The 17155-nt window shown below is 40.8% G+C and overlaps 1 protein-coding gene across 1 annotated transcript; it reads right to left on the reverse strand.

Annotated features, from left to right (window-relative positions):
* Window positions 1-9827: 9827 nt before the first annotated feature.
* On the reverse strand, window positions 9828-14779 carry LOC121004213 (loricrin-like). The gene is made up of 4 exons (XM_040436382.1): window positions 14213-14779; window positions 13833-13892; window positions 13165-13212; window positions 9828-9974 (listed from the first exon to the last, which is right to left on the reverse strand). Exons 1-4 carry the CDS (start codon window positions 14715-14717, stop codon window positions 9934-9936), a joined length of 654 nt encoding a protein of 217 aa, XP_040292316.1. The 5' UTR covers window positions 14718-14779; the 3' UTR covers window positions 9828-9933.
* Between the last annotated feature and the right edge of the window lie 2376 nt (window positions 14780-17155).

The following is a 17155-nucleotide window of genomic DNA, read 5'->3' on the forward strand; positions in this document are numbered from 1 at the left end:
TTAGGCTCTGTCAGGAAGGGGGTAAATGGCCCAGATGTGAAGTGGTTAATAGTGGTGTCGATATAAGGAGATACGTTTCGGTGGAAGATAGTTTGTTTTTAAATGTTTTTAATTGATTTTAATGCTGCTGCTCCCAAAAAAGGGAGGATTTTTCAATGCTTGTTCAGAACAAGCCACTGCTTCTTCCAGTGCTACCGTATGTATAAACATGGGCAGGCACCTGCTCCCATTAAGACAAGTTTTTTGGATGTTTGTTCAGAGCAACTCACTATTTCTTCTGATACTACAGTGTGTGAATATAAACATTTGCAGGCATCTGCCCCCTATAAGGACAATTTTTGGAACTTTTTGCATTTTCAAAAGCAATAAAGTTGACAATGCAGTGGTTTTTTCTTTAAACAGGCTGTCTGTTAAAACTGTCAGTCATGCATCTACCTATAGCCGTATATGTCAACAAGAGGGGAAAAAATTTGAGTCCTAGGACACCTCTGAGTGTAATGCACCAATTTTCAGGAAAATTGTAGCACTTTCTATTCAGGTAGAATCAATTGGGACCCCCCCTCCCCCGATCAGATATGATCAATATTAGCAGCTGCTTAAGTTGCTTATTTCATGGTAGTATAAATGTTAAGGGGTTTTTTAACCCAAGTAAGCAAAAAGCTGTATTTCTGGCCTAAATGTGACACTCATTTATGCACCTATAATCCTAGATGTGCACTATATGAAAAATATGTTTTTTTTCACCCCAGTATGCCCCAGTAAGCAAAAAGCTGTATTTCTGGCCTAAATGTGACACTCACTTATGCACCTATAATCCTAGATGTGCACTATATGAAACAGATGTTTTTTTTTTACCCCAGTATGCCCCAGTAAGCAAAAAGCTATATTTCTAGCCTAAATGTGACACTCACTTATGCACGTCTAATCCCAGATGTACAGTATATCAGAGGGATTATTAAGCCCAGTAAGCAAAAAGCCGTATTTGTGGCCTAAATCTCACAGTCACTTATGCACTTATAATCCTAGATGTGCACTATATGAAACAGATGTTTTTTTTTTCACCACAGTATGCCCCAGTCAGCAAAAAGCCATATTTGTGGCCTAAATTTCACAGTCACTTATGCATGTCTAATCCCAGATGTGCAGTATATCAGAGGGTTTATTAACCCCAGTAAGCAAAAAGCCGTATTTTTGGCCTAAATTTCACAGTCACTTATGCACCTATAATCCTAGATGTGCACTATATGAAACAGATGTTTTATTCACCCCAGTATGCCCCAGTAAGCAAAAAGCCATATTTCTGGCCTAAATTTCACAGTCACTTATGCACCTTTAATCCTAGATGTGCACTATATGAAACAGATGTTATTTCACCCCAGTATGCCCCAGTAAGCAAAAAGCTGTATTTGTGGCCTAAATGTGACACTCAATTATGCACGTCTAATCCCAGATGTGCAGTATTTCAGAGGGTTTATTAATCCCAGTAAGCAAAAAGCCATATTTGTGGCCTAAATTTCACAGTCACTTAATGCACCTATAATCCTAGATGTGCACTATATGAAACAGATGATTTTTTTTTTTCACCCCAGTAATCCCCAGTAAGCAAAAAGCTGTATTTCTGGCCTAAATGTGACACTCACTTATGCACGTCTAATCCCAGATGTGCAGTATATCAGAGGGTTTATAAAAACCCCAGTAAGCAAAAAGCTGTATTTCTGGCCTAAATGTAACACTCACTTATGCACCTACAATCCTAGATGTGCACTATATGAAACAGATGTTTTTTTTTCACCCCAGTAAGCCCCAGTAAGCAAAAAGCTGTATTTCTGGTCTAAATGTGACACTCACTTATGCACGTCTAATCCTAGATGTGCAGTATATCAGAGGGTTTTTTAACCCCTGTAAGCAAAAAGCTGTATTTCTTACCTAAATGTGACACTCACTTATGCACCTATAATCCTAGATGTGCACTATATGAAACAGATGTTTTTTCCCCCCAGTAAGCCCCAGTAAGCAAAAAGCTGTATTTCTGGTCTAAATGTGAAACTCACTTATGCACGTCTAATCCTAGATGTGCAGTATATCAGAGGGTTTATTAACCCCAGTAAGCAAAAAGCCGTATTTGTGGCCTAAATCTCACAGTCACTTATGCACCTATAATCCTAGATGTGCACTATATGAAACAGATGTTTTTTTTTTACCCCAGTATGCCCCAGTAAGCAAAAAGCTATATTTCTAGCCTAAATGTGACACTCACTTATGCACGTCTAATCCCAGATGTACAGTATATCAGAGGGATTATTAAGCCCAGTAAGCAAAAAGCCGTATTTGTGGCCTAAATTTCACAGTCACTTATGCACTTATAATCCTAGATGTGCACTATATGAAACAGATGGTTTTTTTTTCACCACAGTATGCCCCAGTCAGCAAAAAGCCATATTTGTGGCCTAAATTTCACAGTCACTTATGCATGTCTAATCCCAGATGTGCAGTATATCAGAGGGTTTATTAACCCCAGTAAGCAAAAAGCCGTATTTTTGGCCTAAATTTCACAGTCACTTATGCACCTATAATCCTAGATGTGCACTATATGAAACAGATGTTTTATTCACCCCAGTATGCCCCAGTAAGCAAAAAGCCATATTTCTGGCCTAAATTTCACAGTCACTTATGCACCTTTAATCCTAGATGTGCACTATATGAAACAGATGTTATTTCACCCCAGTATGCCCCAGTAAGCAAAAAGCTGTATTTGTGGCCTAAATGTGACACTCACTTATGCACGTCTAATCCCAGATGTGCAGTATTTCAGAGGGTTTATTAACCCCAGTAAGCAAAAAGCCATATTTGTGGCCTAAATTTCACAGTCACTTAATGCACCTATAATCCTAGATGTGCACTATATGAAACAGATGATTTTTTTTTTTCACCCCAGTAATCCCCAGTAAGCAAAAAGCTGTATTTCTGGCCTAAATGTGACACTCACTTATGCACGTCTAATCCCAGATGTGCAGTATATCAGAGGGTTTATAAAAACCCCAGTAAGCAAAAAGCTGTATTTCTGGCCTAAATGTAACACTCACTTATGCACCTACAATCCTAGATGTGCACTATATGAAACAGATGTTTTTTTTTCACCCCAGTAAGCCCCAGTAAGCAAAAAGCTGTATTTCTGGTCTAAATGTGACACTCACTTATGCACGTCTAATCCTAGATGTGCAGTATATCAGAGGGTTTTTTAACCCCTGTAAGCAAAAAGCTGTATTTCTTACCTAAATGTGACACTCACTTATGCACCTATAATCCTAGATGTGCACTATATGAAACAGATGTTTTTTCCCCCCAGTAAGCCCCAGTAAGCAAAAAGCTGTATTTCTGGTCTAAATGTGAAACTCACTTATGCACGTCTAATCCTAGATGTGCAGTATATCAGAGGGTTTATTAACCCCAGTAAGCAAAAAGCCGTATTTGTGGCCTAAATCTCACAGTCACTTACGCACCTATAATCCTAGATGTGCACTATATGAAACAGATGTTTTTTTTTTCACCACAGTATGCCCCAGTAAGCAAAAAGCCGTATTTGTGGCCTAAATTTCACAGTCACTTATGCATGTCTAATCCCAGATGTGCAATATATCAGAAGGTTTATTAACCCCAGTAAGCAAAAAGCCATATTTGTGGCCTAAATTTCACAGTCACTTATGCACCTATAATCCTAGATGTGCACTATATGAAACAAATGTTTTTTTTCACCCCAGTATGCCCCAGTAAGCAAAAAGCCGTATTTGTGGCCTAAATTTCACAGTCACTTATGCACGTCTAATCCCAGATTTGCAGTATATCAGAGGGTTTTTTAACCCCAGTAAGCAAAAAGCTGTATTTGTGGCCTAAATTTCACAGTCACTTATGCACCTTTAATCCTAGATGTGCACTATATGAAACAGATGTTTTTTTTTACCCCAGTATGCCCTATTAAGCAAAAAGCTGTATTTCTGGCCTAAATGTGACACTCACTTATGCATGTCTAATCCCAGATGTGCAGTATTTCAGAGGGTTTATTAACCCCAGTAAGCAAAAAGCCGTATTTGTGGCCTAAATTTCACAGTCACTTATGCACCTATAATCCTAGATGTGCACTATATGAAACAGATGATTTTTTTTTTACCCCAGTAAGCAAAAAGCCGTATTTGTGGCCTAAATTTCACTGTCACTTATGCATGTCTAATCCCAGATGTGCAGTATATCAGAGGGTTTATTAACCCCAGTAAGCAAAAAGCTGTATATCTGGCCTAAATGTGACACTCACTTATGCACCTATAATCCTAGATGTGTACTATATGAAACAGAAGGTTTTTTTTTCACCCCAGTAAGCAAAAAGCTGTATTTCTGGCCTAAATGTGACACTCACTTATGCACCTATAATCCTAGATGTGCAGTATATCAGAGGGTTTATTAACCCCAGTAAACAAAAAGCTGTATTTCTGGCCTAAATGTGACACTCACTTATGCACCTATAATACTAGATGTGCACTATATGAAACAGATAGGTTTTTTTTTCGCCCCAGTATGCCCCAGTATGAGAAAGCCGTATTTCTGGCCTAAATTTCACAGTCACTTTTGCAGCGATAATCCTAGATGTGCACTATATGAAAAAAAGGTTTTTTTTAACCCTAGTGTCTCAAAGCAGTATTTCAGGACTTGCAGACATGCAGATATCCTGTGCTGGTGCACTATCGTTGCATAAAATGGCTGCCGATTATGTATTAATATTGACAAACTGAAGGAAAAAAAATCATTTTCACTAGTAGTTGGCTCAGGGCAGGCTTAAAAAAATTGTGCACTTCACCCACAAAACACATTTGCTGTAGATCGCTGAGTAAAGAAGCAGTTCTGAATCTTCTTAAGATTTCTCCCTGATCTCTCCCTCACAGCAGCTGCAGCCTATCCCTACACTAATCCGAGCAGAGTGACGGGCGGCGCTACGTGACTCCAGCTTAAATAGAGGCTGGGTCACATGCTGCAGTTGGCCAATCACAGCCATGCCAATAGTAGGCATGGCTGTGATGGCCTTTTGGGGCAAGTAGTATGACGCTTGTTGATTGGCTGCTTTGCAGCCTTTCAAAAAGCGCCATAAAAATCGCTGAACACCGAACCCAAACTTTTACGTAAATGTTCGGGTTAGTGTCGCTCAACTCTACTACTGAGCATTTCAGGGAAAGATTGTTTATAGTGTAGGGAAAGGATAGGGAGGCATTATCCACACCGTATGGAGAGAACAGGGTCCAATAGGGAAGTGTAAAGCCTGGGTAATAGGAGCGATTGCTTGCTGCACTAATTGGGGTTACTAAAAGTGATCTATTACTACTGATTTTAGGTTGTTTTAAAGAGTACTTGTAGTAATCCTAGCATCTTTTATTGTGTTAAAAGTGTGGTCTAATACAGCCAGTTTTGAGGTGTCTTACTTTTAAATATATAAAAGTACTTCCATTCATCTTGCCTCTGGGGTGAATCTTCAGTCTGATACAACCAGTTTTTTGGTGTGCTAATTTAAAATTTATAAAAGTATGTCAATTCAGCCTTGGTTTTGGGGTTAATTTGCAGTCTCAGTTTGCAGTTTTTTATTTTTTATTATTTCATATATAAAAGTACATCCATTCATCCTTTCTTTTGGGATGAAAGTGCTGTCTGATACAACCAGTTTTGGGGTGTGTTTATTTCATATATAAAAGTATATAGCGTGTAACAGAACAGGTTCTGTAGAAATCTACATGGAATCAGCTGACTACGGTGTAAAAGGAGTGCGCTTCTGCTTGACGCTAACATCAACCTACAAGGCTGAGTTCATACTTGAGTTATTTGGTCAGTTTTGGCCCCATAACTGCCCAAATAAGTGAAGTGTGCAGTGATTCTAAGAGCGACACACTAAGGCCCCTTTCACATGGGCGAGTTTTCCACGCGGGTGCAATGCGTGAGGTGAACGCATTGCACCCGCACTGAATCCGGACTCATTAATTTCTATGGGGCTGTGCACATGAGCTGTGATCTTCACGCATTACTTGTGCGTTGCGTGAAAATCGCAGCAAGCTCTATTTTGTGCGTTTTTCACGCAACGCAGGACCCATAGAAGTGAATGGGGTTGCGTAAAAATTGCAAGCATCCGCAAGCAAGTGCAGATGCGGTGCGATTTTCACGCACGGTAGCTAGGAGACGATCGGGATGGAGACCCGATAATTATTATTTTCCCTTATAACATGGTTATAAGGGAAAATAATAGCATTCTTAATACAGAATGCATAGTACAATAGGGCTGGAGGGGTTAAAAAAATAATAATAATAATCTTTTACCATGTTGATGGATCATGTGACGGACCATGTGATGAGTAGAGATGGCCCGAACTATCCGACGGCGAACAGTTCCCGGCGAACATAGCTTGTTCGCGTTCGCCTCTGCCGGGCGAACACATGCGATGTTCGGTCCGCCCCCTATACATCATCATTGAGCAAACTTTGACCCTGTACCTCACAGTCAGCAGACACATTCCAGCCAATCAGCAGCATACCCTCCCTCCCAGACCCTCCCACCTCCTGCACAGCATCCATTTTAGATTCATTCTGAAGCTGCAGTCTTAGTGAGAGGAGGGAGACTGTAACTGCTGCTGATTTAATTGGGAAATCGATAGCTAGGCTAGTGAATTCAGTGTCCACTCCAGTCCTGAAAGACTCATCTGATCTCTGCTGTAAGGACAGCGTCCTGACAGCACCCCAAAAAGCCCTTTTTAGGGCTGCAACATTAGTCTGCTTTTTTTTTTTCCTTTATATACATATTGCAGTTGCCTGGCCTGCCTGTGTGTGAGGAGCTGCAGGCCCACAGACTGTAGTGTGCCCACTGCCAGTGCTCACCCCTGTCATTCCGTGTGGCACAGGACTTTGCTTAAAAAAAGGCACTTAATTTTTACACTTTAATCTAAGGTTAGTTGCCTGCCAGTGTGTGGCAGGCTGACTTCCACTGACTGTAGTGTGCCCACTGCCAGTGCCCACCACTCATACCGGCTGGCACAGGACTTTGCATAAAAAAGGCATTTAATTTTTACACTTTAGTGTAATTTCAGCTGCTTGCCTGCTGCTAGTGTGTGTCAGGCCGACTTCAACTGACTGTAGTGTGCCCACTGCCAGTGCCCACCCCTGTCATCCCGTGTGGCACAGGACTTTGCTTAAAAAAAAGGCACTTCATTTTTACACTTTAATCTAAGGTTAGTTGCCTGCCAGTGTGTGTCAGGCCGACTTCAACTGACTGTAGTGTGCCCACTGCCAGTGCCCACCCCTGTCATCCCGAGTGGCACAGGACTTTGCTTAAAAAATAGGCACTTAATTTTTACACTTTAATCTAAGGTTAGTTGCCTGCCAGTGTGTGTCAGGCTGACTTCCACTGACTGTAGTGTGCCCACTGCCAGTGCCCACCACTCATACCGGCTGGCACAGGACTTTGCTTAAAAAAGGCATTTAATTTTTACACTTTAATGTAATTTCAGCTGCTTGCCTGCTGCTAGTGTGTGTCAGGCCGACTTCAACTGACTGTAGTGTGCCCACTGCCAGTGCCCACCCCTGTCATACCGAGTGGCACAGGACTTTGCTTAAAAAATAGGCACTTAATTTTTACACTTTAATCTAAGGTTAGTTGCCTGCCAGTGTGTGTCAGGCTGACTTCCACTGACTGTAGTGTGCCCACTGCCAGTGCCCACCACTCATACCGGCTGGCACAGGACTTTGCTTAAAAAAGGCATTTAATTTTTACACTTTAATGTAATTTCAGCTGCTTGCCTGCTGCTAGTGTGTGTCAGGCCGACTTCAACTGACTGTAGTGTGCCCACTGCCAGTGCCCACCCCTGTCATACCGAGTGGCACAGGACTTTGCTTAAAAAATAGGCACTTAATTTTTACACTTTAATCTAAGGTTAGTTGCCTGCCAGTGTGTGTCAGGCTGACTTCCACTGACTGTAGTGTGCCCACTGCCAGTGCCCACCACTCATACCGGCTGGCACAGGACTTTGCATAAAAAAGGCATTTAATTTTTACACTTTAGTGTAATTTCAGCTGCTTGCCTGCTGCTAGTGTGTGTCAGGCCGACTTCAACTGACTGTAGTGTGCCCACTGCCAGTGCCCACCCCTGTCATACCGAGTGGCACAGGACTTTGCTTAAAAAATAGGCACTTAATTTTTACACTTTAATCTAAGGTTAGTTGCCTGCCAGTGTGTGTCAGGCTGACTTCCACTGACTGTAGTGTGCCCACTGCCAGTGCCCACCACTCATACCGGCTGGCACAGGACTTTGCTTAAAAAAGGCATTTCATTTTTACACTTTAATGTAATTTCAGCTGCTTGCCTGCTGCTAGTGTGTGTCAGGCCGACTTCAACTGACTGTAGTGTGCCCACTGCCAGTGCCCACCCCTGTCATACCGAGTGGCACAGGACTTTGCTTAAAAAATAGGCACTTAATTTTTACACTTTAATCTAAGGTTAGTTGCCTGCCAGTGTGTGTCAGGCTGACTTCCACTGACTGTAGTGTGCCCACTGCCAGTGCCCACCACTCATACCGGCTGGCACAGGACTTTGCATAAAAAAGGCATTTAATTTTTACACTTTAGTGTAATTTCAGCTGCTTGCCTGCTGCTAGTGTGTGTCAGGCCGACTTCAACTGACTGTAGTGTGCCCACTGCCAGTGCCAACCACTGATACCGGGTGGCACAGTAGCTTGCCGATAAATAAGGCATTTAATTTTTAGACAGTAGTCTAAATTCAGTTGCTTGCCTGCTGCCAGTGTGTGTCAGGCCCGCTTCCACTGACTGTAGTGTGCCCACTGCCAGTGCCAACCACTGATACCGGGTGGCACAGTAGCTTGCCGATAAATAAGGCATTTAATTTTTAGACAGTAGTCTAAATTCAGTTGCTTGCCTGCTGCCAGTCAGTGTGTCAGGCCCTCTTCCACTGACTGTAGTGTGCCCACTGCCAGTGCCAACCACTCATACCGGGTGGCACAGTAGCTTGCCGATAAATAAGGCATTTAATTTTTAGACAGTAGTCTAAATTCAGTTGCTTGCCTGCTGCCAGTCAGTGTGTCAGGCCCTCTTCCACTGACTGTAGTGTGCCCACTGCCAGTGCCAACCACTCATACCGGGTGGCACAGTAGCTTGCCGATAAATAAGGCATTTAATTTTTACACTTTAGTGTAATTTCAGTTGCTTGCCTGCTGCCAGTGTGTGTCAGGCCCGCTTCTACTGGATGTTTTAAAGCACGTTATTCCAAACAATTTAGGAATGTTAGTTGATTTATGCCCTTTATGGATTAAAACCCGACTCTGCGTCCACTACGTAATTTTCCATGGGAGTTTTGCCATAGATCCCACTCCGGCATGCCACAGTCCAGGTGTTAGACCCCTTGAAACAACTTTCTCATCACTATTGTGGCCAGAAAGAGTCCCTGTGGGTTTTAAAATTCGCCTGTCTATTGAAGTCTATGGCGGTTCGCCCGGTTCGCCAGTTCGCGAACATTTGCGGAAGTTCGCGTTCGCTGTTCGCGAACTGAAAATTTTATGTTCGCGACATCACTAGTGATGAGCGCAGTGACGTCATCACAGGTCCTTTACCCAGGTCCTGAAGAAAGAAGACAGAAGAGAAGCCGGGCTGCGCGATCAAGTGGATTAAGGTAAGTTAAATTTTATAATATTTTTTAACCCTTCCAGCCCTATTGTACTATGCATTATGTATTTAGAATGCTATTATTTTCCCTTATAACCATGTTTTTATAGAATACAATATAACAAAAGAGACAGATTGGGATGAAAAATCACATTTATTTGATAAGTAAAGGCATCAGGGTAAGGTGTCTATGTATTGATTAGATTATAAGTTTTGCTGTTTTAAAGATCCAGCGTTCTGTTCACTTCTTGCATGCTCCTGTTCCTTTTCCCTGGCTGGCATCTGAAAAAATAAGAAACAATACTATTACTGTTTCCCAATTCAGATCATAGTTACTGCTTGAGAGTTGAGAAGAGCTTAGAAATCATTGGAAGACATTTTTTTTATTAATGGAAAATTATGTGTTTGTCACCCATTTAAAAAATTTTCTCCTAAAAAACAGATCACCTTGCGTCACACAGTAGTCTCAGCAGTGACGTGCCCAAAGCAGCATGTGACCCAGAAGAAACATGCCACTTGGGGACACACCACCTACTGTATGAAACCAGCTAGCAGCTAGTGCTGGAAGTTGACATGAGGGGAACTGGAAGCTTTAGTGAAGACAGGAGTCAGGGAGCTGTAACCGAACATTGGGGAGCAGGTATAGCTTTCTTTACAGATACTGGTGGGTACTGGGAAGGAGGGGAATTAAAGACTCCTCTGGATAATTCACCAGTATCTAATTGGTGGGGGTCTGACACACCCGAGCTCTGCCAATCAGCTGTTTGAGAAGGCACCAGCACTGACACTAGTGCCTTCTCTCAGCTCCCCAAGCATAGCACCATACATTGTACAGTGGCTGTGCTTGTCATCGCAGATCAGCCCTATTCACTTCAACGTGACCGATGAACGTGACGTCACATGGCCTTGGCTTTCAGTGTGATGTATTCGAATCATCAATTATGTAATAAATGAAAAATGCTATCCAGTTTTTATGCACCATGTTATGCAGTAGGAGCTGAACAGGTTAATATACACTGCGTGCAGAATTATTAGGCAAATGAGTATTTTGACCACATCATCCTCTTTATGCATGTTGTCTTACTCCAAGCTGTATAGGCTCGAAAGCCTACTACCAATTAAGCATATTAGGTGATGTGCATCTCTGTAATGAGAAGGGGTGTGGTCTAATGACATCAACACCCTATATTAGGTGTCCATAATTATTAGGCAACTTCCTTTCCTTTGGCAAAATGGGTCAAAAGAAGGACTTGACAGGCTCAGAAAAGTCAAAAATAGTGAGATATCTTGCAGAGGGATGCAGCACTCTTAAAATTGCAAAGCTTCTGAAGCGTGATCATCGAACAATCAAGCGTTTTTTTCAAAATAGTCAACAGGGTCGCAAGAAGCGTGTGGAAAAACCAAGGCGCAAAAGAACTGCCCATGAACTGAGAATAGTCAAGCGTGCAGCTGCCAAGATGCCACTTGCCACCAGTTTAGCCATATTTCAGAGCTGCAACATCACTGGAGTGCCCAAAAGCACAAGGTGTGCAATACTCAGAGACATGGCCAAGGTAAGAAAGGCTGAAAGACGACCACCACTGAACAAGACACACAAGCTGAAACGTCAAGACTGGGCCAAGAAATATCTCAAGACTGATTTTTCTAAGGTTTTATGGACTGATGAAATGAGAGTGAGTCTTGATGGGCCAGATGGATGGGCCCGTGGCTGGATTGGTAAAGGGCAGAGAGCGCCAGTCCGACTCAGATGCCAGCAAGGTGGAGGTGGAGTACTGGTTTGGGCTGGTATCATCAAAGATGAGCTTGTGGGGCCTTTTCGGGTTGAGGATGGAGTCAAGCTCAACTCCCAGTCCTACTGCCAGTTTCTGGAAGACACCTTCTTCAAGCAGTGGTACAGGAAGAAGTCTGCATCCTTCAAGAAAAACATGATTTTCATGCAGGACAATGCTCCATCACACGCGTCCAAGTACTCCACAGCGTGGCTGGCAAGAAAGGGTATAAAAGAAGAAAATCTAATGACATGGCCTCCTTGTTCACCTGATCTGAACCCCATTGAGAACCTGTAGTCCATCATCAAATGTGAGATTTACAAGGAGGGAAAACAGTACACCTCTCTGAACAGTGTCTGGGAGGCTGTGGTTGCTGCTGCACGCAATGTTGATGGTGAACAGATCAAAACACTGACAGAATCCATGGATGGCAGGCTTTTGAGTGTCCTTGCAAAGAAAGGTGGCTATATTGGTCACTGATTTGTTTTTGTTTTGTTTTTGAATGTCAGAAATGTATATTTGTGAATGTTGAGATGTTATATTGGTTTCACTGGTAAAAATAAATAATTGAAATGGGTATATATTTGTTTTTTGTTAAGTTGCCTAATAATTATGCACAGTAATAGTCACCTGCACACACAGATATCCCCCTAAAATAGCTAAAACTAAAAACAAACTAAAAACTACTTCCAAAAATATTCAGCTTTGATATTAATGAGTTTTTGGGGTTCATTGAGAACATGGTTGTTGTTCAATAATAAAATTAATCCTCAAAAATACAACTTGCCTAATAATTCTGCACTCCCTGTATAGTTTGAAACTTTTTGATGAATTCTGCACAATTTGAGTTTAAAAGTCAAATGGGCGGTATGGTCATTGATTGACAGCGTTCTCTGTATGAGTGTGCATACAGATATATCTGACATCATTGAGTAGACCCCACCACCTAGGCTCAGAATGAGAAGATGATTATATGAATAAAATTCAAATTATACTGAAAATGTTACCATAAACTAATTTGACAGGTGGACTTTAACTTCATCCTATGTACAAGTTTGTGGCCTTACAGTTTTACCGATAAAACTGTTATTTACCTGCAAAGTATGTGGCTATTAACAAGAAATGTATAAACTCACTATGTGAGGCTGTACTCTCTTACCCTGGATCTTTTTTATTGAATGCTTGCATTACTTCAGCCTTTGCTCTAGAAGATATTACTTTACAAAGCAGTACCACCTCACAGATATTCCAAACTATAGTGTCCAAACAGTGCTGTAAGCCAAAACATGTCAGCACAGTAACCACACTATCCACATGGAGTGACCTCTAACACTGCCCTGTTAACTGAACTGCCCAAGAAATTTTGCCCCAGTACTCTATAGTATCTTCGGAGTAGTTACTGCAGATATTGTTTGATGGGAAACTGTCCTAAATCACAAACACTTACTGAATCTTGGATACATGATTGTCATGTTATTTTAATGAAAGGGTCTTGGTCCTCATTAAATGGACCCATGCGCCAAATGTGGCTCCTGATCACATTATGGCCATCCTGTGCATATCATATTATGGAACTGAATAAAGTGGGTTTTCCAAATATTTACTGTTTTGGAATATCAAAGATGTTCTGAAAATCTTGTTGAATATGGCCCACCAACAATCTTCAAAAAACAAGATGTTCAAGTTCTTATTTTAGGTCTTACCTGATTTGCTACCATCGCAAGAATCCTGGCCCCAACCGGCACCACCGCCTTAATTAGAAAGAGAGTGTAATTTCCTTTTTAGAAGGCATATAGACTGCTTTCTAAACTTTTATGATTGGTTTTCTTTCCTCATTCTAATGTGAATTAATTTGTTCTTGACACTAATCATACAGCTCCTGCACTGTTTTATTACATGCGTCTGAGGCTTCTAAACAGGCTTAACTATTAATGACCTATCGTCAAGGTACTATAGGTCATCGATATCACATTGGTAGGTGTCTGACTACTAACAACATTACTATAGGAGAAATAAAGACTAGCTGTGTGCTTCCCCTGGTCATGAGAGCTAATAACAGGGGTCCTAACAGCAGGGCCCTATCATAATCACTTATTACTGGTAACTTCTTACATATATAAGAGTAGCTAAAAAATAGTTATTTTAATAGGTTCATATATACACCATCCATCAAAGCACTTTATAGAAAGCACACATAGACCAAATAGCTTGCTTTGTGCTCATATATTTGCCATGGGGATTTTAGATTAATGTACCATAGACACCAAACATGAATGGCCACAGCACTTCTTATCTGGTTGCATTAGTACTTTAGTGAATATGAATGGAAAAAGTCAATATTTGACATTTTTGTGTTTTATTATTACAATACCTGATTTACTACCGCTGCCATATGAACCTTGATCTTGACATTGTTGTCCGGAGCCACCAGCTACAACAGAAATGTGAAGCTTAGTACAAGATTATAGTCAGAAAACCCATTGATCTGCATTCAGATTGCCCGTCTATTATTATTGCTATTTTTATTCCTGATGCATACAGTCTGAATATAATCGATTATACTATGCTATTTCTTGGAATATAGGTACTATACAAGACAAGAGACAAGGGAGAATAGAGTGCATACACAAAAATATAGCCAACAGCCGAGAGATTTAAAATATTTGGCAGTACAAATACATACCCATAAACATGTTTATTTTAGTGTGACATGTTCATGAATGTGTTCTCTCTTTCTTTTTTTGTACTTACATGTACAGGATCCACCTTTCTGCTGGTCATCTCCACACAAGGTCATGTTCTGCTTGCCATATCCACCACCACAATCTCCTCCAGAGGCATCTTTCTGATATCCGCCACCACAGTCACCTCCAGAGCTACCTTGTTGATATCCTCCTCCAGAACCTCCTTGCTGATATCCGCCACCACAGTCACCTCCAGAGCTGCCTTGTTGATATCCACCTCCTGAACCTCCTTGCTGATATCCGCCACCACAGTCACTCCCAGAGCTTCCTTTTTGATATCCACCTCCAGAACCTCCTTGTTGAAATCCGCCACTACAGTCACCACCAGAGCTGCCTTGTTGAAAGCCCCCTCCTGAGCTACCTAGTTTACATCCATCACCAGAGCCACTTGACTGACATCCGCCACCAGAGCTACCACTGCCAGATCCTCCTTTCTGATATCCACCACCACAGTCATCACCAGAGCTGCCTTTTTGGTTTCCACCACCAGATTTGCCTTTAACACCAGACATGATAACTACAGTATGTATAAAGCAAAGCCAATTCTTAAAGGAACAGCTGTATGTCCACTATATTGGTAAAAGGCTCCTTTTATAGTCCTGAGGTAATCATAAACATAAATTGGGTTGTCTTTCCATTGGCTGTAATTTGTAATTTTTTTTTACAAGGATGAAGCAACATGTATAATTTAGAATCAAATTATTTTGGACAATATATTCTGTAAGCTGAAAGTCAGGGTGTTTCCTTGCGCTGCACTTTAGAGACTCTAAAACTATTGCTTACATGACTCGTCATTAAATTATATAGCTACCTCAAATCATAAATTATGTATAGTATTAACTAGAGGTTCCATTCCAAAATCACTCAGTTTAGAAGATAAACTATTTTCCATATACTATTTTAGTGCTCTTATTAAGATAAACAAAATAAGAGTATTGCAGGTCTGATACCTTTTAATGGCTAACAAAAATAGAAGTAATGATGTCAATGTTACATTACAAATTACTAAGTGTGCAGTCATGGTGTATGTTTATGCATAATAATATAACTTTGGTCGTCCATACGAGTTTTTATGCTTGTCATTGTCGCCTTATTCTACAGAGTTTTTCAAGTGCTGCAATAAGCCCTGCAATGGTATCTGGTGGCAGCTGAAAGATGGAGCTGAGCATGTGCCGACAAATATGATAAAGAACAAATAGCAGGTACTGTAGTGCTTTACAGCTAAGAGTGGGTTTTATGTGTACAAAAAAAAATATACGCATGATGCCATACAGTTGCAACCATTCACCATAGAGTTCCATTGTAAAAAAAAAAAATATATATTTTAACATATCCATTTTTTTACCGGACTCTGCAGGATACAAATACGTGGTGTGCTATACTTTTATATCCTTTATCCGTTAAATGGATGACAAAAACGTGTTGTGAACCCACCCTACATTGTGCTGAATAACTCAGTGGCTATATAAATTTTTTAATTACATGCAATTTCAAATGTATTTAGATCCAGGTGATATTAGGGTACACTTAGTATTGGCCTAGAACAAGCCTGTGTCATAGTGACACAAAATATGGCCTCATAAGCTAAGGCAATAAAAAAAATATATAAGTTATAGTTGCTGAAACGCAAAGGGGAAAAAAAAGGCAGAAAATGCAAAATGTAACTGATCATTGAGGCCCAAATAGGCCTGATCATTAAGGGGTTAATCAAAATTCTGTGTTGAAAATATAAATATAATTCAGTTGGTTCTCCTTATTGATGTATGTTCAGATTTCAGCTAATTTCTCATCAGGGAATCTTGGAACACTGTAATCATACAAGTAAAGATAGTGGTACATTCATTTGACTAGAATATAACTCTTGGGGGGTCAATTCTTATTGTGAAATATGCCTATATTAGATTAACCATTGCGCCACAATCTGTGACTTTTCACTCTTCAAGTGGACATGGAGGGGAAGGGGACGGGCTAGCAGGCCATTCATCATTTTCCACACCTGTTTTAGGCTAGGAAGCTGGCTGACATTTAGACTGGCCCTGGATGCGCCAAAATTATGTAGAGGCCGGCACCTCTTCATAATTTTGGCCAATCCAACGGCAGATATTGGGTTTATTTAGACCAGCACCTAAAACGCCAGTCTTAATAAATGACCCCCTTAGTAACCTCTACAGCAAATACTAAGTCTTTAGACATAAATTTTTTTAATACCATATCTTGGCTTTAACTTGGGGAAACTACTTGATGCATTTGTCTTGGCTTAAATTAAGTAATTTATTGGACCTGCCCACATTTTTTTTTAGAATTTTTATAACCTAACCCTGATTTACACTTCTCCACAACTTTTATTTGGAAGTAGCAGAGTTCAAGGGGCTGAATACAAATGAACGCCACACTTTCAGATTCATATTTATTAAAATTTTAAGTATCATTTTCTTTTCACTTCATACATACTTGGTACTTTGCGGTGGTTTATCACATAAACTCACAATAAAATATTTAAGTTTGTGGGTGTAATGTGGAAAAGTTCAGGCACTGTAAAGTGGGTAGGCAGGTTTAGCTTAGGACCTGCCTGAACTGAGACCACCTTGTTGCTTGGTAGGTGGGCTTAGATGTGTTTTGATCAGAATGTATTGACCTAGTGTCTCAGATTTTATCAATAGAGTGAGAGCTTAGTCCATATGTTATACTTGCATCTATTATTATAGTGCATTATTTTCTGTGATTGTATAAATGTAGCCATGTACATCCGCAACATTCATTATCATATAGTGCAGGATGTTTTTTTTTTTTTTTTTACCCCGTGATTTGTCTTGTCTTGAAGGAGTGGTACCTTCATTTGTGTATACGCTCTTATCTTGGGAGTAGTATTCATGTGCACTTTTGCCCCACCTATCTAATAGGCGACCTTGATTAAGGTGGTACATGTAGTTGTCTGTGCTCCTCCTCCCAC

The sequence above is a fragment of the Bufo bufo genome, chromosome 6 (genome assembly GCF_905171765.1).
Source record: "Bufo bufo chromosome 6, aBufBuf1.1, whole genome shotgun sequence".
Lineage (NCBI taxonomy): Eukaryota > Metazoa > Chordata > Amphibia > Anura > Bufonidae > Bufo > Bufo bufo.

Bases quoted from the DNA above. Each gene is read 5' to 3' on its own strand.
- LOC121004213 (XM_040436382.1), bottom strand. From the start codon at position 14,717: ATGTCTGGTGTTAAAGGCAAATCTGGTGGTGGAAACCAAAAAGGCAGC. The intron at 13,893-14,212 runs GTAAGTACAAAA...TTTCTGTTGTAG, and splicing joins GAAAGGTGGATCCTGTACAT to CTGGTGGCTCCGGACAACAA. The intron at 9,975-13,164 runs GTAAGACCTAAA...TTATTTTTTCAG, and splicing joins TTGCGATGGTAGCAAATCAG to ATGCCAGCCAGGGAAAAGGA.